The sequence below is a fragment of the Scheffersomyces amazonensis genome, assembly GCF_036850825.1.
Source record: "Scheffersomyces amazonensis strain UFMG-HMD-26.3 chromosome Unknown RJT21scaffold_2, whole genome shotgun sequence".
NCBI classification, from domain to species: domain Eukaryota; kingdom Fungi; phylum Ascomycota; class Pichiomycetes; order Serinales; family Debaryomycetaceae; genus Scheffersomyces; species Scheffersomyces amazonensis.
Genome location: NW_027042742.1, coordinates 571,634 through 594,912, shown reverse-complemented (window position 1 = coordinate 594,912; position 23,279 = coordinate 571,634). Strand labels below are relative to the sequence as shown.

Below are 23,279 nucleotides of genomic sequence, written 5' to 3'. Positions count from 1 at the left end.
CAAGGTATTACCCGCTCACAAGCCTATTTCGAGTTTAATTATTCTAAAATGAATTATATTAATACTATATTTTAAGTTAAGACTCAGATTACATCGAGGGAACTTCCCGATTACAACTTCAGTTCTATGTGATCAAATTTTAAGTCTTTCTTAGTTTGATTTAAAGTTTTGTATTAGTATGATACATAAGAAATAGAAGCAATCAGCAAAACAAGAAAATAAACATAATTGAACTTACGAGATGATGGTTGCAAAATGAAGACCCATATGCTTCCTGCCTGCCATACACATGAACACTTCTATTTTAGATTCCAAAATCAATATATATATATATATAGTGGACCAAAATCGTTTCAAGGTGAAACTAATTCACTTTTGATAAGCAACGCTTTATGAATCAAATATGTTATTAAGAAAATTTATTGTTACTGCTATTCTTCAGATTTCCCTTGTATTGTCATTAAAAATAAATACAAATACTATTACAAGTGGCCCGGTTGAACTCAATATTGGCTATATTGAAATTCTTCCAGGTGTGTATTGGTCTATTATAGACAATGCTATTTCAATATTCTCAGGAGATATTCTTGTTGGTGTTACGGGTGGACTTTACATAAGTAGCACTTCAAACTTGATTGCATTACAGGTGAAGCTACTTTCCGGTCTTGAATCATTTATTAATAATGGAATAGTTTCATTTAATTCAGTTAAATCATTAACGACATCTGACTATGAAATTATTGGTCTTTCATTTACAAATAATGGGAAGTTCTATATGGGTAGCAATGGTGCTATAGAGCTCACTCCTGCTACCATGTCAATCACGAGTCCTTCATTTCAAAATAACGGATTAATGGTATTTTATCAAACACAAAGAAACGCGGGTTGCGTAATTCTTGGTTCACCCCATGGTTCTATTATAAATAAAGGTCTGATTTGCTTATACAATCAAGTTTACCGACAAACCACCCCAATTTATGGTACAGGATGTATCACTGCCAGCAAAAATTCAGCCATATATCTTGCGAATCCCCTGTTAGGTATTTTGGACCAAACATTTTATTTAGAAGATGGCAAATCAAGTATTCAGGTAGATGCAACGACAGAGCAATCCTACAATATAAGAGGTTTTGGTAATGGGAATAAAATAGGCTTGACAGTTCCGCTTGCAGTTTTATCGGAACCATTTTCCTATGACTCTGAAAGAGGTATCCTAAGGCTTAATGGGGGATTATCACCACAGCATTTTCGAATTGGAACTGGGTACGATCCTGAGTTTTTCTCTCTAGATACGGATCTTTCCCAAGGCATTTTACCAACTTTCAATGGTGCTGTATCCTACTCGGGCCCAGTACCCAACCCTGGTTTACCTGATGAATGTATACCTTACGAGCCATTACCCGAATTACCACCAACAGAAAACTCACCATTCACCACATATGCTACCACCGTGACAAATACTGACGAAGAAGGAGTTGTTGAAACCGACTCAGGTATTGTTATTGTCACTCTTGATGAGAACGGAGATATCACCACCACTACTTCGTGGTATGAGCCTCCACCATTCACCACATATGCTACCACCGTGACAAATACTGACGAAGAAGGAGTTGTTGAAACCGACTCAGGTATTGTTATTGTCACTCTTGATGAGAACGGAGATATCACCACCACTACTTCGTGGTATGAGCCTCCACCATTCACCACATATGCTACCACCGTGACAAATACTGACGAAGAAGGAGTTGTTGAAACCGACTCAGGTATTGTTATTGTCACTCTTGATGAGAACGGAGATATCACCACCACTACTTCGTGGTATGAGCCTCCACCATTCACCACATATGCTACTACAGTTACTACCACAGACGAAGAAGGAGTTGTTGAAACCGACTCAGGTATTGTTATTGTCACTCTTGATGAGAACGGAGATATCACCACCACAACTTCGTGGTATGAGCCTCCACCATTCACCACATATGCTACCACCGTGACAAATACTGACGAAGAAGGAGTTGTTGAAACCGACTCAGGTATTGTTATTGTCACTCTTGATGAGAACGGGGATATCACCACCACTACTTCGTGGTATGAGCCTCCACCATTCACCACATATGCTACCACCGTGACAAATACTGACGAAGAAGGAGTTGTTGAAACCGACTCAGGTATTGTTATTGTCACTCTTGATGAGAACGGGGATATCACCACCACTACTTCGTGGTACGAGCCTCCACCATTCACCACATATGCTACTACAGTTACTACCACAGACGAAGAAGGAGTTGTTGAAACCGACTCAGGTATTGTTATTGTCACTCTTGATGAGAACGGGGATATCACCACCACAACTTCGTGGTATGAGCCTCCACCATTCACCACATATGCTACTACAGTTACTACCACAGACGAAGAAGGAGTTGTTGAAACCGACTCAGGTATTGTTATTGTCACTCTTGATGAGAACGGGGATATCACCACCACTACTTCGTGGTATGATCCTCCACCATTCACCACATATGCTACTACAGTTACTACCACAGACGAAGAAGGAGTTGTTGAAACCGACTCAGGTATTGTTATTGTCACTCTTGATGAGAACGGGGATATCACCACCACTACTTCGTGGTACGAGCCTCCACCATTCACCACATATGCAACTACAGTTACTACCACAGACGAAGAAGGAGTTGTTGAAACCGACTCAGGTATTGTTATTGTCACTCTTGATGAGAACGGAGATATCACCACCACTACTTCGTGGTACGAGCCTCCACCATTCACCACATATGCTACCACCGTGACAAATACTGACGAAGAAGGAGTTGTTGAAACCGACTCAGGTATTGTTATTGTCACTCTTGATGAGAACGGGGATATCACCACCACTACTTCGTGGTATGAGCCTCCACCATTCACCACATATGCTACCACCGTGACAAATACTGACGAAGAAGGAGTTGTTGAAACCGACTCAGGTATTGTTATTGTCACTCTTGATGAGAACGGGGATATCACCACCACTACTTCGTGGTACGAGCCTCCACCATTCACCACATATGCTACTACAGTTACTACCACAGACGAAGAAGGAGTTGTTGAAACCGACTCAGGTATTGTTATTGTCACTCTTGATGAGAACGGAGATATCACCACCACTACTTCGTGGTATGAGCCTCCACCATTCACCACATATGCTACTACAGTTACTACCACAGACGAAGAAGGAGTTGTTGAAACCGACTCAGGTATTGTTATTGTCACTCTTGATGAGAACGGGGATATCACCACCACTACTTCGTTTTTTACTGTTCCAGCATTTGAAAGTTTTGGTAGCGGGAGCTTGACTAATGTTGATGGACCTATGGTAACTGAACTGGGTGTTGCTGTTGATGCTATTAATCAAAATGAAGTAAGCAACAGTACTACTTTCAATATTGTGAATGAAGCGGATAATATCGCATCAGAGGCGACTGTGTCTGTTATTGTTGATGACAATGATAGTGAGAAAGATGAGGTCACCACTACTTCGTTATTGTTGCTATCTCATCCATTTATTACAAACAATACTAATGTGACTACCACATATGATAACGAAGCATTTGTAACAGACTTTGCTGTATCAGCAGATAGATTTGTTACTGTTACTACTGGTAATTCTGAGGTTCCTGTTGAATGGATAGATAATAGTAGATATGATGGAACTCATGACTCACCATATGAAACATCAATATTGTCTAGTATAGAAACATCATCAACTACTCCTTCGCATTCAGTTGTTTCTAATATGTCATATTATGAAAACAGTTCTTACAAGACCAAGCCACAAATTTGGTATTATTTTATGTTATTATTGACTTGGTGACCTATATGATTTTAAAATTATCTTTATATCCTTTATATTCTTTTATATAGTCCGTGTTAAGGTATTTTCTACTTTTTTTAAATGTTTTGCGTACTTCTAAGCGTCACTTAGGTATTAAAGTTTTAATCTTTTAGCAATTCTGAATTTTGTTTATATTGCCTTATATTATTCAATTACATTATATTTAAAAATTCGCATTTAATCTTCATAAATAAATAAATTAACTATTTATCAGACCTAACTAGCCCTTGCTATATATGGTCTATGTATAAAATTGAGCAAACGTAATGCAACTATCTAATTGGAAATCAACAAAATAGAATCTTTGATCGAATCTGAAATCTAACCTCTTATTCCCTTCATCAGTGGTATTAGAATTAGAATCTTATCTTTTCTCTGGAGTCATGGCGTTGTTCCAAATCTTGTCTTTACTATTATTTCTCCAAACATAATAAACTTTAGTTAAGAATAATACAGGAATCAAGGTCACAGTAATTAAGAACAATTGCATAATTCCTTGTTGATAAAGCGGTAAATCATCCTTTATGTAAAATTTTTTAGCATATCACCAATTTTGTATTAGGTAATAATATAGTTTGCAACCATTTTTTTTTTCCTCCAGGAAATCAAAGTGATTTGATGAAGTATCAACACCATCTGTTACTGATGATGAAGGTTGGAATGATCTTGCTAATGAAAGTCTTGATTAGGTAAGGATTATAGATTCAAAGGTTATTTTATATTTCTACGGTAAATGATTGTTTTTTTTTTTTGATATTAGTAATTTTTGATAAAAACTTCATTAATACATTATTATTATTACATCTAAATATACTACTAATTAACTTAATACTGCCAAAACTATGGTTAGAACCACTATGGTAAGCACAGTGAGGAGTAGACAGCTCCATTTTCCTTTCTTTCTCTGTAGTTCATCAGCCTGTTTTAATTGTCTATGAGCCTGTTGCGAATTATCTTGTAGCTGAAGGATATTATCTTCTATAGAATCGATTTGGTCACCTTGTTGTTGCACTAGTCCGTGCAATTCCTTATATATTTCATTAATCTCTTGAACGCCACTATGGATTTGATCTATTTGACGGTTTCTTTCTTCTGTGAGATATATATGAGTTTGTAAATCTGTTTCATCTAGCATATCTGGAACTTGTTCTTGAATTTGCAACTGAGTTTGATTATCATTTACTAATAATGGTGTTGTTTCTGAGTATTTGCTTTCTATACTCTGGAGTGGATAATCTTTCTTTCTTGCATTATACAAGTTTATTGACTTCTCAAATTGTCGAATCAATGAATTATATTCATTAGTCAACCTTTGCTTATTTACGGTCTGCTTGTTAGTAATTGATATACTTGAAGGCTGAGCTTGTGTAAGTTTCTTATTCTGATTCATTAATTCATCAAGTTCAGATATTAAATTATCAATGGCCAAATTCTTATGTCTCATACTGTCAATCAATACATCTGTCTTATCTCTTAATACCTGACTATCTCGCCTTGTTCCTATATTTTTCCTCTGATTATCTAGTTGTGATATTAAGTTTCCGAATCCCTTAACTTGGTCTGATGTTTTGGTTAGTATTATGTCTAATTCATTATTGGGAAGAATAGACTCTAACTTCCCAACATTCGTTTGGGCTTCATAGTCGAAATTAGCGAACGACATTACTCTTAAGTCTGACTCTGGTTAGACACCAACTGTATTGGCATAGTTAGTCTTACCTCTTGTTCTTATGCGACATTTCTTTCACAATTATGTCGCATCCACCTGATAAGATTATATGCTGTAAAAATGTCGTGCGGGGCACTCTAGAGTCTGATTTTAATAATATTTTCTTCATTGTTTCTAAGAGGAATACGGTCGAGCGACTAAGAAGATCGACACAATTGAGGAAAATAGTACAACACGATTATTGAATATACACTCAGAAGAAATGTCAGGAAGAAGAGTAAAAATTCCTTAATTAGCTATCAGAGAGTCTAGTTACAGTATTGGACCTCGTGCCTACTACTTATCTCTTAATTACTTAGCTCTTATTATCTCTCATCGTCTACAGTGACATTGCATAAAGAAGAAAAAAATTCATATTAAACGTGATCAAGTAATAATAATCATTAAATATGATCGTCTTAATTGTCCACACGAAGACCAATTGAAAATCATTGTTTAGCCATAAGAATCTGATTGGACATATTAGTGCGGTCTAGACAATGACTGTCGTCTTGACAGTTAATCGTCAGATCATTGTTGAAATTACTAGTGCAATTATATTAAATAATATATCAAGTGAGTTTCTCAAACTACATACAAAACATAACATTCACTTATGAAAAGCTCATAGGATTAAAGTTTAGAAGGAAGCAAAAGCAAACTTAATGAGGTAGACTTTGAGACCCTATTGGACAAGCGAACACCTGGCAATTCTGTACATACTTAGACCCTATGCAAATTAAATTCTTTTATGTCAATTTCACGTGATCGTAACTCCTAAATTAAAACCTTAACATCGTATATAAGCTATAGAATTTATTTTATTAGGTAAGTCTAAACAAAATTCGCGTAATGAGCCACAAAGTCTTTCATGTCTTTGTCGTCTAAGAAATCTTTGAGCGCCGTCTATCCAAATTGGGATGAATTTGTGAACAATTGGCATTTTTCTGTTCAATAGGGAAGGTGTCATACCGAATTAGGCAAGCGCGCGAAACAAAAACGGGGAGAATCAAAATAAACAAAACCGAGCATTTGCGGATATGCATACATAGTTAATTAATATTTTTTAAGGATATTTCTCATGTTAAAAGTCAAATCAATATCAAAAATTAATAGAAATCAAATGCCGTCTAAAAAATTTTGTAAGTTTGATACTATTACAAATTCCCCCAATAAACAACATCTTTAATCTTGTTGGAGAAGTAAAATTTTGAGGATTTTACCTCTAAAGAAAATTTTGATCATTAGTTTCTTTTCAAGTGTTTTTATGCTATAACATAACTTATTTCTTTTGATATTCATTCAATTCAATTTACAATAAGTATAGTACCAACTACAAAACATCAACTTACCCTAGTCTTTCCTTTATAAATTATAAACCTTGTTGTTTTGTTTCATTATTTTAGCTATAGTCATTCGTTTTCGTTTTACAAATTATATTAGCCAATATTCAAATTAATTAACAACACAACTAGATAAGTCAATTCCAATAAATTAAACCAATTATTAAATAAAAATGTTGGTCAAATCGATATTACCTTTATCCTTATTAGCGATAGCTGGGTTAGCCCAAGCTGATGAAACCGATACCACTGTTGTTACAACTGTCACTGTTACTTTGACTCTTTTAACTCCAGAGGAATCTGCAAGTTTAGCTTCTGTTGCTGCTGCAGAATCAGCTGCTTCTGTTGCCTCCGAAGAATCAGCTGCTTCTGCTGCTTCTGCTGCTTCTGCTGCTTCTGTAGCTAGTGTTGCTAGTGTTGCTTCTGTAGCTAGTGTTGAAGCTGCTGCTAGTGCTGCCTCAGTCGCCAGTGCTGAAGCCGCAGCTAGTTCTGCTTCTGTTGCTTCAGTTCTTTCTGAATCTTCTGCCCGTGCTGCTGCTGCTTCTGCCACTGCCGTCAAATTGGATGGTTTCAGAGGTGTTGTTGCAGTTGCATCTTCAAACTATACAAACTCAACTTCATCAACATACCATTCATCAAGTTACTACAACACCACTTCAACTTACCATAATTCATCATCAATTACTGCCCACCCAGACTCTTCTACTACAGCAATTACAACCAGAGCTGGTAGTACCACAGTCGTTTCTACTGCTGAAGAAGCTTCTTCTTCATCTGTAGCCGGTGCCGCTGCTAACTATGCTGTCACTGGTTTAACTGTAGGTATGATCGGAGCTCTTGCTGCCGCATTACTTTAGACAAACAAAGTCTTTTCAACTTATCACACCCTTTATTTATTCATCCCCATCTGCTTTAAATACCTTGTATCACTTTGTCGTTTCCCCATTAACGTTTGATTTTAAAATTTTCAAAAGTAGGATACCATCAATTACATTGTTAATACTGTCAATACCACACAGAATAGAATTTATATCATATCCACCATTTACTTACTCCCCTACGACCAATCTGTCAAATTATACCTCCTTTCCAATTAGTTTTCTTTAGTTCTATTCTCGTGCCCTTATATTTAAAGCAAACTTTTTATACTTAATTCAAGGGACATATGTGCTTTTTTATCATCATTGTTTTGTTTTCACCTATTATTCAGTTTTTTTAGGTATGGGTATAATTCACCCATATAATACCTCCACCTCATTTTCTTCATATATCGAATATCTCGTTAAGATTATTTGATAAAGAGATGAATTTATTATTTACGTTTTTGTCTTTAGAAGCAATCATTTAGCATCCATTGCAAGATTAGTTCCAAGTCAAGTACTATTTCACGTTACCATTTTTGATTATACTTCTTTTCTCTTTTCTTCACTCAATTTATTGTACTTAATATGTTTTTACCCATGTCTTCTCTTTTGTTTTGATTTGGATCATTAAATATCTACAATAGGGGTTATTATTGATTTGCTTTATATACAAATGTGTATAAATATGAATAAATATTATTATTGTATTAAATCTAAGTATGTGCAGATATCTGCATGTCATTTATATAGTATATGCATATAATTTAATTCGTAAGCCGAAATTGAATCAGACTTTAAAATCTTCTTCCATTAAGATCCTTTAAATATGTATCCTTTTCTATAGCATAATATTCTGCTTCTGTTAAACCTTGAGGTATTTTAGGAGGTACTTGAGGTTTCATTTGATTATTTTCTTGATCTCCATCATAGTTATGACCAACAGCTCGTTGAAATACACTGGGAGAAAATTTCCCATTACCCAAATAACCTGTTTTATCAGTTCTTAAATCAATTTTTAAATCATCTTTAGTTACTCCTTTACCATTTTGTAATTTGAGTCTTCTATTAAGATGTTCATCTGGAGTAGGAGCATAATTCTTTGGATCTATCTCATTAGGATTTAATCGATGCGGTTTATATCCATTTGTAGAATCATTATAAACACTACCAGGTAAACCATCAAACTTTTCACTTAATGCATCGATTCCATCATCATCTAATCCCATAGAATCAGCTGAAAATGGTACTTTAGCAGGTATTGAATTAAAGGATGTATTATATTCAGTTGGAGGTTTTCTTCTTGGAGAAGCTGGCTTAGAAGTATGAGGAGGAGGAGTAGGAGGCTTAATGAATTCAATTTCTTCACTTGAAACATCATCAGCATCATCAGCATCAGCTTGCATTTGTTTACGTAGTTTATCAAGATCTTCTTCATCATCATCAATTCCATAAGCACTTATAGGTGATATATTTCTACCGTAATTATTCCTAGGTGATGGAGATTTTGTTGTTGTAGTATTATTATTAATTTGAAGATGATTAGATTCATTCCATAATTTTCCAATTGGTTCTTTAGCAGAAAACTTATCCTTCAATTTATTAAACTTGGCAAGATATTTCTTTCCACCTTTTAATTCTTCTTGATTATTACTATTAACAAAGATTTCTGAATTAGCAGTTTGAGTACTATTATTTGAATTTCTCATAAATATAGATGAATGTTTCAGTGATTTATCTGAATTTAAGGAATTAACAAATACTTCATCCACTACAGTTTTCTTTCTATCTGGTGAATTAGGTGATGATGCATTTGTATAGGAATAATGTGGAGATAATGAACGAGTTGGTGATTGAGAATTAGACCGTACTTGAGCTTGTTGATGAGATGGTGAATGTGCTAAATTTGAAGCTGACCAATTATCTGGTACTTTAGGAGGTACTACAGGAGCACTGGGATAAAATGTCATTTCTAAATAGATTTGACCTGCTCTTCTACCATTTTGAGATAAATCATACCAATCGTCATGAATATATTTATTACCTTCCAATTTATCTTCTGCAAATATTATAGAACAATCAATTTCACAATTACCAATTGGTGTAGGTTCATTTTTACAATCATCTAAAACATCTACTTTCATAATTGGTTTTCTTTCTCTAGTTAAATCAAATCGAAGTTCATGTCTCCAAAGTGGTCTTTGACCAGCTCGAAATTCAGATGGAGTCTTCTTGGCTATAGTTCCAATTCTTAATGCTACATATGGTGATTGTTTATCTAATGTTCTTCTATTTGGTAAATGTCTTGCCTTACAAACAACTATTATTAAAGTTCCATTAGCCAGATCTGGTCTAAGACTTTCTGATTCAAATGATGTATTGGATATGACTTCTTCATTAGTCATTGAAATACTATGATAGGTCATGTTATAAATAGTAGTAAATTTTGTGGTTGTATGTTAACAACAACAAATACCACCTGTTTTATTAACTCCAATGCTCTTACAATGAATCTTAATCAAGTTTAATATGAAATTAGGGTAGTTAGTTTGGGTACTGCCCGGTTTGATCATCATTTGATTCACGTGACTTTCATTAACTATTTTTACTAGTTTGTTTACATTTTCGACAGAAGTCGCAATTACCAATTTGGGGCATTATGACATGCAGCTCACCTCAGCTCTAATTAATAATTATAATACTAAACCTTATGAGATGAGAAAGATGAGCAAACACTTGCCTAACATTCATTTATACATACATACGTACATACATGCGTACATACTATTGCATCTATGTGAAATTTGAAATAGCACTAATTAAATCTTTAGTAGTTTAAAAGTAGTAGCAATAATGTCGTAATTAGTGAAGTTTAATTTTCTAGACACGACATTGTCGCCAAACTTCACTGGTAACTAAATTTTTTATGGACTGTCTGCAGGACACTTTTTCAGGCTAAATTTTCTAACTGTAGTCATCTCTATCTATTCCTACTTTAACTCTATATTTAATGCCCATTTAGATGTCATTCAGATCCAGAGGTTCCGGAAGAGCGCTATTGCCGTTTGGATTGGACTATAGTGACGTTTTATCGGCGGACAACGGGTCGGAGAAGCCACAACTAGTGTTACCTATCAATGGATCATTAAATGAATATGAAGTATCATCAGCTCAACAATCTATAGCATTTAGTCAATTAATGATTGATGGACCATTTTATACTGGATCATATGTAGACCCAAAGGCAGAAAAGAAACAAAAAAATGGAACTGCTTCTAATAATGTAGTATCAAATACTGCTCCAGATGGTATTCAAAGATATTCTGATAAATATAAAAAAGTTAAAAAAATAGGTAGATCTATTGAAGAACATCCATATCAATTAGAATTCTTTCCTGAAGAATTATATTCAGTTATGGGAATAACAAACAGACAAAAGAAGAAATTACTTGCATTATCTAGTTATAAATCCAATGGAGGATTAAAAGATTATTCTATTGATGATGAGAATTCAGAATCTGATAAGGCAGCATCAATGTTAGAAAAATTAAAAGATATGGCAGAAGAATTGGATGAAGATCAAGAAGGTAAAGATGAAGAAGGTGACGATTTAGAAGAAGAATTAGATGATGAATTTGATGAAGATGAAGATGATGATTATAATGCTGAAAAGTACTTTGATGATGGAGAAGATGATGGAGGTGATATAGGAGGTAATGATGAAGCAGCCTTTTAGTAGTAGATTGTACTTTGTGCAAATCAGTGTATAGTAGAAAATATGTATAAGTATACTTATTAAATAAATAATACGGTAGATTTTTAATATGCTATTAAAATGTATATTATACAATGGATGCAAAAATTTTAACTATCTATATGTCGAATGTGAAACTATATAAGGCATTTCTTGCCCCTTCTATTTTATCAAACCATCTTCCGAACTTATGTTCTTTACTTGTTAACACAAAGATCGACACTTTCTTTTGATCAGGGATTTCAACACTATCTATTCTTACTACGTATCCCTTAATATTAGTTACTGTACCTATTAATTTGAATGATCTTAAACCTTCACTATCTATTTTCCAGATCTTAACGGTACCATCATGAGATCCAGTTATGAAAACATCACTGAATGGTATGGCATGAATGGCTGTTAACCAATAAGGTTGACGTTCTGGTATTTGTTGAGAAGCTACTTGCTCTGAAGTCTCTGCACTAGCCTTTGATGCTAAGATTTGTGGTTGTAATCCATGAGAAAGTCTTTGAGTGTATAATGCCTTTTTCTTAGCCAAAGACCATAATGATAAGTTACCATTATCAGATCCAGTAACAAAATGGGATTCATCAACCATTGATACAACTTCAATAGAACCTTCATTATGAAATGGTAATTCTTCTTCATCATCTTTTGTTATTATTTCTTCTTCTACAAACTTCTTCTTTTTCTTTCTTTTCTTTTCATCAGAATCTCCACCTCTGAAAGTTAATCTGGATTCTTCAGCGATTTTCCAGAACATAGCTGTTTTATCTCTTGATCCAACAGATACACAAGTTTCACGAGCTAATGATGAAATATCAGTAATATTATCTTGATGACCATATAATATTTCTAGTTGAGTAAATTGATTTATAGAATAGGTCCTGATTCTTAAATCAGCACATGCAGCAAATAATTGATCTGAATTTCTTCTGAAAGTAATAGAATTAACCGCAGCTCTTGTTTCTAATACTTTCAAACATGCGAGGTTTTCAGAAGACCAAATTATTAATCGAGAATCACTACCTCCTGTAACTATATATTTACCATCCGGAGATGCAGCAATACAATATATTTGATCCCAATGATGATTAGCACTTGGTACAGATGTATTAATATTAAAAAATTTAGATCCACCTTTAGTATGTTTCACTCTTATTGGCCTCTTTTTAGAAATATTCCATTTTATAAGTTCACAATCTTTGGATACAGTATATATATATGGATATCTTATCGTTAAACCTGTTAAATTTTTGGAACCTATTCTTGTTGTTACTAATGATACATTTGCATCTATTTGAGGTGAAATTTTATCTCCAATGAATTTATATACATAACCTTTAGTTTCTGCCACATCAATTTGTAATCTTCTAGCTACAATATCATTATCAAGATCTTGAGCATCGAAATCATTGGAATCTTCTCCATTTAATTCTTCATTAATATTCTGTAAATATTGCTTGGCTAATCTTCTTCTTCTATCTGCTTCATTTTCATCAGCAAATTCTTCATCTGATGATAAATCTTCTTCATCTCTATTCTCAAAATCATCTCCCGAGTCTAATGATACATTCCCTTGTTCATCTTCAGTTTCACTACCTCCTGATATTTCTTCATCATTTTCATATTGATTATTAGTTACTGGAGTATTACTTCTACTTTTCTTATTAGTAGACTTTCTCGTGGTACTACTACTAATTTTAGAAGTCCGCTTTCGTTTCCTACTTGGGTCTGACAAAAAGGGATCTCCAGCCATAGTGTATACTCTATAAATAAGTTAAGGACTGACTATTCAATTCGTTAGTATATCTTAGATCATCACTAGTAATTTTTCATACAGTTCCAAAATTTTTCTTTGATGCCATCTTGCGGGCACGTGACACCAAAGGGACAAAAGGCACCCATACCGCAGTAATTAATATATAACTATAGATATATATATAATTCATATATAGTTCGATATTTGAATTTAAGGATTATAAAGTTTAAGTTATACTATAATTATACATATAATGGTACTATATACGTTTGCCTAATAGTAAAGATTCTATATAAGTTTTTCTTTTATTGACCACCCACCCAAAGTTTTTTAATATGAGCCACCATCCGGTATTTGTAAGCCAAACAGGCAAGAGAGACATTGACAATAATGACAATGTTAATGATATTTAATCTTCTAATAAATCTTCAATATCATGATCTTCTGCCATATCATAAGCCGTTTGATGTCTTTGTCTTTGCTCTTGGAGAGTTTCTTCAAGGAATGCTTGAGTAAGCTTAACATTCTTTCTTGTTTGTTTACCCCAACCAAAAGTCTTGGATTCTTCTTCCAATTGCTTTTCAGCTTCTTCTCTAGCCTTTCTATCCTTTTCTGGCTTGTTTAATTTTTCCTTTTCATCTTGAGCAAGTTGATGTTTTGTAGCTCTAGAACCTGCCCATTGAGCATAGTACTTACGGAAAATTATATAGGCACATACAACAATGGCAAGACGAAGATACTTATAGAAGTCACTTTCGTCAACATACGAAAAGATAAAATCCTTAATGGTTTCGTTTGGGTTGATATCAGACATTCTGAACTGTAAACACTAACAGTCTATCACTAATTTACTATTGTTAAATGGGGCCCTTTGCCATATATAATAATATAAAGATCGACAATTATGCGGTGAGCTCGGCGATGGAGTTGTGTACAGGCTTAGATCAAATACGCCTAACAAAGCTTAACTATGGGCGTAGGTCTATTGTATAGTGTACAGACAAATGTAATTAGCTACCCTGTTTATTGTTTAGACTATAAGTAGAAGTGTATGGCTACAGTATATACGGATATATGTAGAAGTATATAATTGTACTACATACAAAATTACTTTGTATGGACTACAACTCATCATCATCGTCGCTATCAAATGGATCAAGTTCTGGAAAATCTCCTACTTCGACTTGTTTGGGCTTGACAAAGCTTCCGTGATTTTGTCTACATTCAAATAATCGAACTCCATCAATGGTTCCGTTATTCTTACCAACTGGTTCATCGAATTCAATACCTACCCAAATATTCTCACCTTTATCTAGTATATCTATTTTCCCAATGTAACGAATAACTCCGCGTCTTTCACCTTCTATATTTATAGTTCTACATCTATCTCCTACTTTAAAATTTTCAGCTATTTGAGCATTTTCTTCAAATTGTTGTTTCTTAACATCATTAAAACTAGGATCAAATCTTCCTAATTTATTAGTTTGTTTCCAGTTTAATACAGAATCCGTTCGTTTAGCATAATCTTCTTCACTTAATTGAAATCCTGCTTGTTCTTGATCTTCATCATCCATCATATCGAAATCATCTAATTGTGAATCAGGATTAGTATCAACTATATGTAATCGGGAATTTGGTACAATTGAGAATTCTACTAATCTACGTGATTGATCTCGATTCTCATCATATTGTTGTGCATCTGATATTACTACATACTCATTAGAATGTGTCACAGGAAAGTATTGAATAGTTTGAAATTGAGGTTGAATCCCCGTAATTAATTCAAGTCTACTTTTGAAATAGTGTAAATCCCACTGAGGAGAGATTCTTCTCTCGGAAGATGTGATCTTCGAAGTCACATGTACACTGATATCTGTCATAATAGTTTGGAGGTTGGAGTTAGTTAACAAACTTTGAAAAAGGTAAACAATAAATTTAACTGCAGTGTTTTTACTTTTTATTCATACCTCGGACCGGAATTGCTCATACTACCGGGTTTTAATTTTTCGTATCATTGACCTGCAATTTTCGTACTAGTGGTAAATCTATTCTTCAAACCGATTAAAATATATTCATACCACAATTTTTATTTTCATAGCAAATAGCAAATAGACTCATATCAATTAGATCACAGTTAGTTGTTATTGAATCTTAAAGCTACATACCGCTACTGTATGGAGTCAGCACCTGTTGGATCAAATTGACCGAAATTAGTGAGCAAAAAAAATGCTCTATGTGATTAACTCCTGTTAAAGAAACAAAAGGTTAATATAATGAACTTCAAAGCAGAAGAATTGGCCAATGGATATATAGATGGACTAGGGAATAGGTTCGACTTGGAACCTGACCTGATGTCTGTAGAGTATGAGACATCACCTTTAAAGAATTGTTTTAGTTACATTGATTTTAAAAGAATAAACGGATTTCCTGATATGGAAGTTGATCAACTCTCTGTAGATGAGCAGGAAAATGAAATAGAAATCGATACAATTTCCGAGGACCAACGTAATAATAATGGAAGAGGACCCAACAAGTATTACTCTGAGAAAGTAAGAGTGAGATTTTGGCACATGGTGATTGAAGAAGGGTGCTCAGCATATAAAGCTGCGAAAATCAACGATATTAGTTTACAAACAGCTTATACTTGGAAAAGAAATTGGAATAAACAAGTATTTAAGAATTTGAATGGTATTTACAAAACTCCAAAGAAACGTGGACGTAAAACGTAAGCCCTTACTTTCAGATGAGCATAAAGAACACTTGAAGAAGCTAATAGAAGATGATGCGGCTGTAACGTTAGACTTCATGTTACAGAGCCTCAATAGTTCCTTCGGCAACGTAAAGGCTAGTATCTCTGCAATATACAAATTTATAACCAAAGTATGTAAATTCAGTCTTAAGCGTATTTAGAAGTGGTCTCAGAGGAGAAGTCTGGAAGAGCTTAAGAAAGAAAGACAAGAATGGGCCGAAGAGTATAAAGACAAGCTTGACTTCAATAACAATTGTGTGTTTATTGACGAAGCGGGCTTTAACATTAGTATGCGGAGAGAATATGGATGGTCTCCTGTTGGAGAGAAGGCTGTAATCACAGTCCCTGTAACTAATGGATTGAATGTTTCTTTTCTTGGTGCAATTTCTTCTAAGGGTTGTATCGATTTGAAGGTGAGATCTCCTCCAAGATTTGCAGCCAACAAGAAAAGAAGAGTGGAATCCAATAAACCTCAAAGTACTTTGAGAGGTACCACAGCAAATCATTTCTATTCATTTATCAAATCTGTGATTAAAGAAATAAAGACAAATTCTGAGCTCCAAAAATTAAAATACTTGATTCTTGACAATGCTGCAATACATAAACGCCGTGATATTCAGTTATTAGTTGATCTGAGTGGATTGGAGCTTGTGTTTTTACCACCATATTCGCCGGCACTAAATGCAATTGAAGAATTCTGGTCAGTTTGTAAATCTAAGGTTAAGAGATCGAATCTAAGTAAAAAGTAGCAATTGACACCTAAAGTGATGGAAGCTACAAGTAAGATAACTACTGAAAGTTATGAAGGATTCTGTAGACATGCTAGTAAACATATCGAATTGTGCTTGAAAAACCAGTTGTTAAAAGAAATATTCGTAAAAATATAAGCTAACGAGTACAATAAAGTTGTATGTCAGGGACTATAGTCATGCTTTTCCTAGGTTGATATCTTCTTTGTTATCTAAATATCATGGATATCTAAATATCATGATGTTGCATTTCGAACGTATGATGTGCACCAATTTTCAAATTTGATTTCGGTGGTGGCTCGGGGCATGTTATTTTTATCACACGAAAACATGAAATATTATATTTGGATTGTAGTAAAGCATTTACAAATAATTGTGGTATGAATAAATTAATTGCCTTAAATGGTTTGAATAGAATTTTTATGGTACGAATAAATTCGACCTCGGAAGTACGAAAAAATAAAATGAGCGGTTTGAAATTTATTTGCCCGGTTGGTCTGAAGAAAAAAGTCGGAAGTATGAAAAAAAAGTAAAAACATATCGGACGATTTTGTTAGACATTTTTTTATAACCAATTATTTAGACTTGATTCTAGTTATTCTAGAATTCACAGATCTTATAGGTCAATGAAACGTCACTCCTTCGAAATACAGACCGTCCCATCCGATCCAATGAAATTGTCAGGAAGACAGCAGTAGTGTGCAAGTCCCGGAAGTCGTTAATGGCTGGCTGGTACAACTTAATAGATTATTAGATTCTTTCTTGCCGTTTGTCAGTGACTTGATAACTCTGGTTAAGATCGTGGTGGTAAAGATACTTAAGGAATCAGAAGTTGATACTAGACTTATGACATACACGAAAAGGTAGAGATTTGATTTAAATTGCACTCAAAATGCCCAAGCCCAAATTGCCTCCATAATCATATCTATCTATAGATAATTGAAAATCGTAGGTGACTTAAAGCTCAGTGGCAATAGAGATTATCCCGACTACGCTGTCATGAAGATTGAAGGTGAACAGTTAGCCAGTCAGTCAGTGTTAGGATCCACAATTAGTCACAATTAATCTACCTTTATATTTTGAAGGTGATAACTCATTTAACATTAATGGAGCAATTATAGATGCTATACCCACACTTAAACCTAAAACAAATCTACTACTGATCATCATTGCTCATACTGTATTTGCAGATAATCGAATAATAGTTCCTATTACGAATATTACATTGGAAACTAATAACACTCTTTTTCTACCTAATATATTAGCAGAAAGACCACCCATGAATCATCCGACAACAGCAACACCATTATCAACTTCAACAATACCAAGTCGATTAGATATGCCAATTCCTTAACTGCCACAGCTCGGAGGAATTAAAGAGATCCAGTATCCTTTTAACGAATAGGCTTAATGATGGTCCAGAGCCTCAAGTATTGATATTATTAGGTACGTATGCCAATCAAACAAAGCTGAAGAGGAAAATGCCTGGAAATTAAGTTGTACAGTTCGACTCCAAGATATTTCTACCTAATAGTATATATGTGATCTAATATTATGAATGTTTAAGTCCAATGTGGTAGACTAAACATTTCATCTGTACTATTTCTAACATATATATTTTTATACAAATTACTGACAGGAAACTACTGACAGGAAAGCACTTAGAAAATAGGAGATAGTAGGCTATTCAGGTCAAAGACTTAATAAATCCAGTTGCGTTATAATTATGTAAAATCTGATCACCTGTGAGAGCATCCTCAATATCATTTATATCTTCTTCTATTCGTTCTACCAAAGTTAAATCAGCACTCGATCGATACTTTTTAGGTCTTTTATTATTCCGTTTCCAATTATTTCTGTCCAAAGCTAGATACCTGTATCCGAAATCAATAATTTTAGCTTCATAATTAGTTCTCCCGTACTTGTTAATTGATTCGCTCACAATGATATTGCCACTATGCAAATCATTGTGAGCGATTCCAAATGAATGGACCTCATCAATAGCTCTCAAGCAAGCAGCTTTATAATTACACCTTTCGGATATCTTCACCTGGCTAAGGGTCCTACCTTCAAAATAAGTAAGTAATAAAAAGAAACCACAAACCTTCGGAGGCTTTGCTATATCAATTTGATCAACATAACGATCTGGATCTGAGGAAATAAATCCTGAGGCGTAAAGCTTTGGAACCATTTGATTTCCATCAAGAATAGAATATGCTGATATTTCTTTATTAAACACTTTCAAACAGTCAAGATAACTCTGTTTGATATTATAACCATTCGTATAAAACTGGCTTGTACGGAAAGGGTCATACACTTTGAGTATATACCTCTTTTCAGGATTACTGTCCAATGATACTAAAAATACCAAACTGTTTCTATCCCCAAATGTGGCTCCAGATAATACCTTTATATAATTGAATGATTGACTCGAAATGTGCTGTAATTTAGTTTTACACAACGTTGTTAAAATGCTCTCATTGATGTCTAATCCTGTTTTTTCACTAAGGTCTTTAATGTATGGATCTGCACTAGGAGGGTTAGACTGGTTGTCCGACCCTCTGTGTTCCTCGTATATTCTGTTCTTTGTGGCATAGGAATGGATATGCTTATTCCAAGTTACAATCTTAATACATAGTTCACGAGTAATTAAATCTTTTGCAGTTTGATTCAATTCAAGCTCTAATTGGATTGACATCTGTTGACAATTCAATAACCCAAATAATTGAGTAATTACACTATAATCCGGGCTATCGCTTAAAAGTATAGCTTTGCATTTTAATTGACGCAAAATCTTTCCTTCCTCGATTCCAGTAACTTTCCCAATGCTGCACTTAGACACGTCTACAACAAGTATAGATTGATAGTCACTTAATATACCTATTGATGATTTGGACTTATATATTTCTCGAATAAGTTGGCTGAAAACTTCAATAAAAGATATAGATAAAGCATCATTTGGCCCTTTAAGTTGGAAATCATAAATGTATTTTTCTAAATTACATTTCTTCACTTCGATTGGGATCTGTTGTTGAAGCCTCATGAAAACCAAATCTGGTATGACTCTGGTCTCAGCTCCACTTGAAGATGTTCCGGCTATTCTATAGCCATTGGTGACTAGAAATTCTTTTTTTGTATCGGCAATTGGTTCAAATAGATTTTGCTTAATACATTCTTGTATTATCAGTTCAGATTCACAAACTAAATCTTGTGTGGGCTTCATTGTGATCATGCTTTTATTAAAATCCAATTCTCCTTCCATCTTTGGGATTTTTGAAATTATTTTATCAGGATAGAAATTACCAACTAACCCTTTTAGTCTATTGTGCCGTATTTCAGTATGAGGCTTCGTTGGTTGATTATGATTATTTTCCTGCTCTGTTTGGTTGATTCTGTGAAGGGTGGGTTTCATCTTTGATAAATTCGTTGTAACCTTGAAATACCCAAGTAATTGCTGAACCCTAGTTTCTCCAAACTTTTTAATAAACGAACTATATATTTTGTATTTAACCGCCTCTATAATTTTTAAAATGACTTCACTGAATTTGTATGGTTGGAGGATGTGGAAATTATAGAATCGAAAGAGAAACCTTAGAAGGTCATCCTGCTGAATATCAAATGTATCAGAATCATATCCCAATTTATCCAAAAACTTTGTCCTGTCATCACTATTCTCTGGATTTTTAATGTACTTTTCAAGCTTCTTTTGCTTTCTAAGAAAATGGGCTATCCCTAGTTTATGGACTCTAAATATATCAGCCTTTCCATTTTTCAATCTTGGAATCAAGTAGTACTTTACGTCATCGAAGTTAATAAGATCTATTAACTGCATAATATAACGATTTACTGGTTTATGATGGATTGTAAGTTGGATTTCAATAAGTTGAATATGTTTGAGTTACTTTTATATTTAACTGTTTATGTGCGTGAATCACCGCTCTAATTGGGAAGTTGCAAGTTAAGCGGAATACATTTTGCAGTAAATTGTGTTTAGCCACATGCACGACATATGCAACTCATCTATTAAAGATGCAAATATTCTATTAGGTATGTAACTAATTTATTGGTTATGGCGTTTTGGTCTATTACCAAAAAGCTTTGTAGTTACCGAAGTTTCTATATAAAGAGGGACTTATTCCCATGTTATTTGTATATATGCTTTATAGAAATTGACGGTCCATATTAGTAAATTAGTGTACATATACGGTGGGTAGGTGGGGTTTGGTTCCGGACTGCATACAAGACAAACGGCAAATTTACTATATTACTTCTATAATACATTTAGAGATAGTCAATGATATATACAATAACTAAGACTAATTAGTAGGTAAATCAGTAGTAGTAGAAGTGGAAGAAGGTTCATGATCTCGAGTACTAAGTTGAAGTTCCTTTTGTTCAGTTTCTAACTCTATTACTGCTAAATCATCGAGGTCTAATAAATTGGTTTGAATATTTAATTTGAAATTCATAATGTATTCGGCCATTTTACAACATTTATCAAGTAATTCTTTCTTTGATTTGGCTATATTATGAGAAATCTCATCATACTCTATTAGGATATTTTGATATTGATTTTCTAATTCTATGAATCCCTGATTAGTATTAATCTTAATTGATCTTAATTCTCTTTCTAATTTTTCTATTTGAGTAGAATAAGTGGTTGAATCATTAATCATTGAATCATAGATTTCATCATAATTCATTTTACTGGCGGTAAGTTTACTACCTAATTCATCCAATAATTCTGTTTGTTCCAGAATTTGTTCATTTATTAAATCATATTGTTCTTGAACTTTAATTTGTTCATCTTGATATTGATGAACTTTTATATTAACTGATGATCGATATTTTAATAATTCAATCTTTTCATCCTTTAATGTTTTATCAATAATGGTATCAGGACTAAATGCAATATCTGAATTAATTGAACTTGGATTAATGATATTTTCATTTAATCTAATTTCAAAATTATATTCGGGTGATTTAATCTTTTGAATAAGATTATTATATTGTTTAATAAAATTTTGTAAACTTTGATAATTTTTTGTTAATTCAATTTCTTTATCATCCAATCGAGTTCGTATATCCTCCAGTTTATTGGTAATAAGATCAATAGATTTAGATAATTTATCTCGTTCATTATTTAAATTATTTATATCATTTATAGTTATACCTTGCTTTAAAATCTTTATTTCATATTCCTTTTTTGATTCATTAATTGATTCTACTTCATTTTCTCGAATTACTATTTCTTCTTTAATTTTATTAAGTATTTCAGACCATTTAGATTTTCGAGATTCCATGGTTTCTATATATGCTCTGAATTTAATAACATCATCTTCTAATGCTAAAGATTTCTTTTCTGCTTGTTGAAGTTCTATTAATTGATTATTTATTTCTTCATACTGTTTTTGAAGATTAATATTCTCTTGTTGTAATTTTTGGATATCATTATTTAAATTAGAATTTAATCGTTCAAATTCAATTTGCATTTCATTATAATATTCACTATAATCATCACGTTCATTTATGAAATCATTATATGAATCTCGAATATATTTTATAAAGATTCGATCAAATTCATCATCAGGACTAATTAATGAATCATCTATATCTAGATTGGGGACAGATAAATTTAATTTAATTAACCAATATAATACACCTAAAAATGAAGGCCAATTTTGTCCACCAACTGCACTTATTTGAGATCTATTTATACTTTCCAAATAAGGATAATTAAGGATTTTGAGTAGAGGGAAAATATCCACTTCAACTGATCTACTAAATTCATAATAAGGATCAATCTTATTATATAAAAATTTAAATATTAATGTGAAATCCTTTTGAGTTGGTTGTCTTAAAGTTTTTGTTGTTATTGTATGATTCATTTCAAGTTCAAACTTATTGGTTATTAAAAAGTCATATATTTCTTGCAGAATTAATAATTGATAATTTTTATCCTTTAAAGGTCGTTGATCTGCTATTGGAGTTATTTGTTGAGATGGAGTTAATTGAGATCGAGGTTGAGGTTGTGGGGTTTGTTGAGAACTAAGTTGAGATGATGAAGGAAATAATTGTTGACTTGATAAACCTAAGCTTTGTCTTCGTCTATTGGTCGAAGCAGGAGTACCCAAGATAGATCGTCTTTTAGCAGCTCCATTATTATTATTAGTATTGTTATTATTATTATTTAGTACATCTAATATACCTCTAGCTCCAAGTAAAGAAGATCGAGTGGCTGAAGCTACTGATAGGCTTTTACCTGAGCTTTTCCTTAAGAGGGATGACGGTTGCGACATAGCAACTGAATACTACACTATGACTGTAACTTCTACCAGTATACTATTTACCAGTATACTATATACTATATACTAAGGGTATTTGAATGAATATAGTATTATTGATGTGTAGATGTTTTTGAATTATTTTTGTTTTTGTTTGTTTGTGTTTGTGTTTGTGTTTGTG

General features: G+C 33.4%; 11 protein-coding genes across 11 annotated transcripts; 4 read left to right on the top strand and 7 right to left on the bottom strand. All coding sequences in view use genetic code 12, as the record gives it.

The window, feature by feature from the left end:
• Window positions 1-403: 403 nt before the first annotated feature.
• On the top strand, window positions 404-4,575 carry RJT21DRAFT_1877 (Hyphally regulated cell wall protein N-terminal-domain-containing protein; the record flags this gene model as incomplete). Its single annotated transcript, XM_064883631.1, has 2 exons — window positions 404-3,806; window positions 4,511-4,575. The coding sequence occupies 2 exons, from the start codon at window positions 404-406 to the stop codon at window positions 4,573-4,575; spliced, it is 3,468 nt and encodes a 1,155-aa protein (XP_064739228.1).
• Window positions 4,576-4,683: 108 nt separating this feature from the next.
• RJT21DRAFT_118522 (t-SNARE) lies at window positions 4,684-5,550 on the bottom strand (the record flags this gene model as incomplete). The annotated part of the gene is made up of 1 exon (XM_064881064.1): window positions 4,684-5,550. A coding segment is annotated over one exon (844 nt), but the record flags the coding sequence as incomplete, so codon positions are not given.
• A 1,560-nt stretch (window positions 5,551-7,110) lies between these two features.
• PGA34 (Pga34p) lies at window positions 7,111-7,794 on the top strand (the record flags this gene model as incomplete). Its single annotated transcript, XM_064880083.1, has 1 exon — window positions 7,111-7,794. One exon carries the CDS (start codon window positions 7,111-7,113, stop codon window positions 7,792-7,794), a length of 684 nt encoding a protein of 227 aa, XP_064739226.1.
• A 691-nt stretch (window positions 7,795-8,485) lies between these two features.
• INN1 (Inn1p) lies at window positions 8,486-10,402 on the bottom strand. Its single transcript, XM_064881063.1, has one exon. It carries the CDS (start codon window positions 10,221-10,223, stop codon window positions 8,595-8,597), a length of 1,629 nt encoding a protein of 542 aa, XP_064739225.1. The 5' UTR covers window positions 10,224-10,402; the 3' UTR covers window positions 8,486-8,594.
• Window positions 10,403-10,789: 387 nt separating this feature from the next.
• RPC31 (DNA-directed RNA polymerase III subunit) lies at window positions 10,790-11,620 on the top strand. Its single transcript, XM_064881062.1, has one exon. It carries the CDS (start codon window positions 10,820-10,822, stop codon window positions 11,531-11,533), a length of 714 nt encoding a protein of 237 aa, XP_064739224.1. The 5' UTR covers window positions 10,790-10,819; the 3' UTR covers window positions 11,534-11,620.
• On the bottom strand, window positions 11,621-13,357 carry RRP9 (Rrp9p). Its single transcript, XM_064881061.1, has one exon. The coding sequence runs from the start codon at window positions 13,311-13,313 to the stop codon at window positions 11,670-11,672; it is 1,644 nt and encodes a 547-aa protein (XP_064739223.1). The 5' UTR covers window positions 13,314-13,357; the 3' UTR covers window positions 11,621-11,669.
• A 127-nt stretch (window positions 13,358-13,484) lies between these two features.
• Window positions 13,485-14,184, bottom strand: RJT21DRAFT_118517 (uncharacterized protein). Its single transcript, XM_064881060.1, has one exon. The coding sequence runs from the start codon at window positions 14,128-14,130 to the stop codon at window positions 13,726-13,728; it is 405 nt and encodes a 134-aa protein (XP_064739222.1). The 5' UTR covers window positions 14,131-14,184; the 3' UTR covers window positions 13,485-13,725.
• RJT21DRAFT_118516 (uncharacterized protein) lies at window positions 14,185-15,395 on the bottom strand. Its single transcript, XM_064881059.1, has one exon. The coding sequence runs from the start codon at window positions 15,194-15,196 to the stop codon at window positions 14,438-14,440; it is 759 nt and encodes a 252-aa protein (XP_064739221.1). The 5' UTR covers window positions 15,197-15,395; the 3' UTR covers window positions 14,185-14,437.
• RJT21DRAFT_132416 (uncharacterized protein) lies at window positions 15,313-16,045 on the top strand (the record flags this gene model as incomplete). The annotated part of the gene is made up of 1 exon (XM_064883129.1): window positions 15,313-16,045. The coding sequence occupies exon 1, from the start codon at window positions 15,590-15,592 to the stop codon at window positions 16,043-16,045; it is 456 nt and encodes a 151-aa protein (XP_064739220.1). The 5' UTR covers window positions 15,313-15,589.
• A 2,456-nt stretch (window positions 16,046-18,501) lies between these two features.
• RJT21DRAFT_112429 (uncharacterized protein) lies at window positions 18,502-20,646 on the bottom strand (the record flags this gene model as incomplete). Its single annotated transcript, XM_064880082.1, has 1 exon — window positions 18,502-20,646. One exon carries the CDS (start codon window positions 20,644-20,646, stop codon window positions 18,502-18,504), a length of 2,145 nt encoding a protein of 714 aa, XP_064739219.1.
• A 484-nt stretch (window positions 20,647-21,130) lies between these two features.
• On the bottom strand, window positions 21,131-23,113 carry RJT21DRAFT_1866 (kinetochore-associated Ndc80 complex subunit; the record flags this gene model as incomplete). Its single annotated transcript, XM_064883623.1, has 1 exon — window positions 21,131-23,113. The coding sequence occupies one exon, from the start codon at window positions 23,111-23,113 to the stop codon at window positions 21,131-21,133; it is 1,983 nt and encodes a 660-aa protein (XP_064739218.1).
• Window positions 23,114-23,279: the final 166 nt, after the last annotated feature.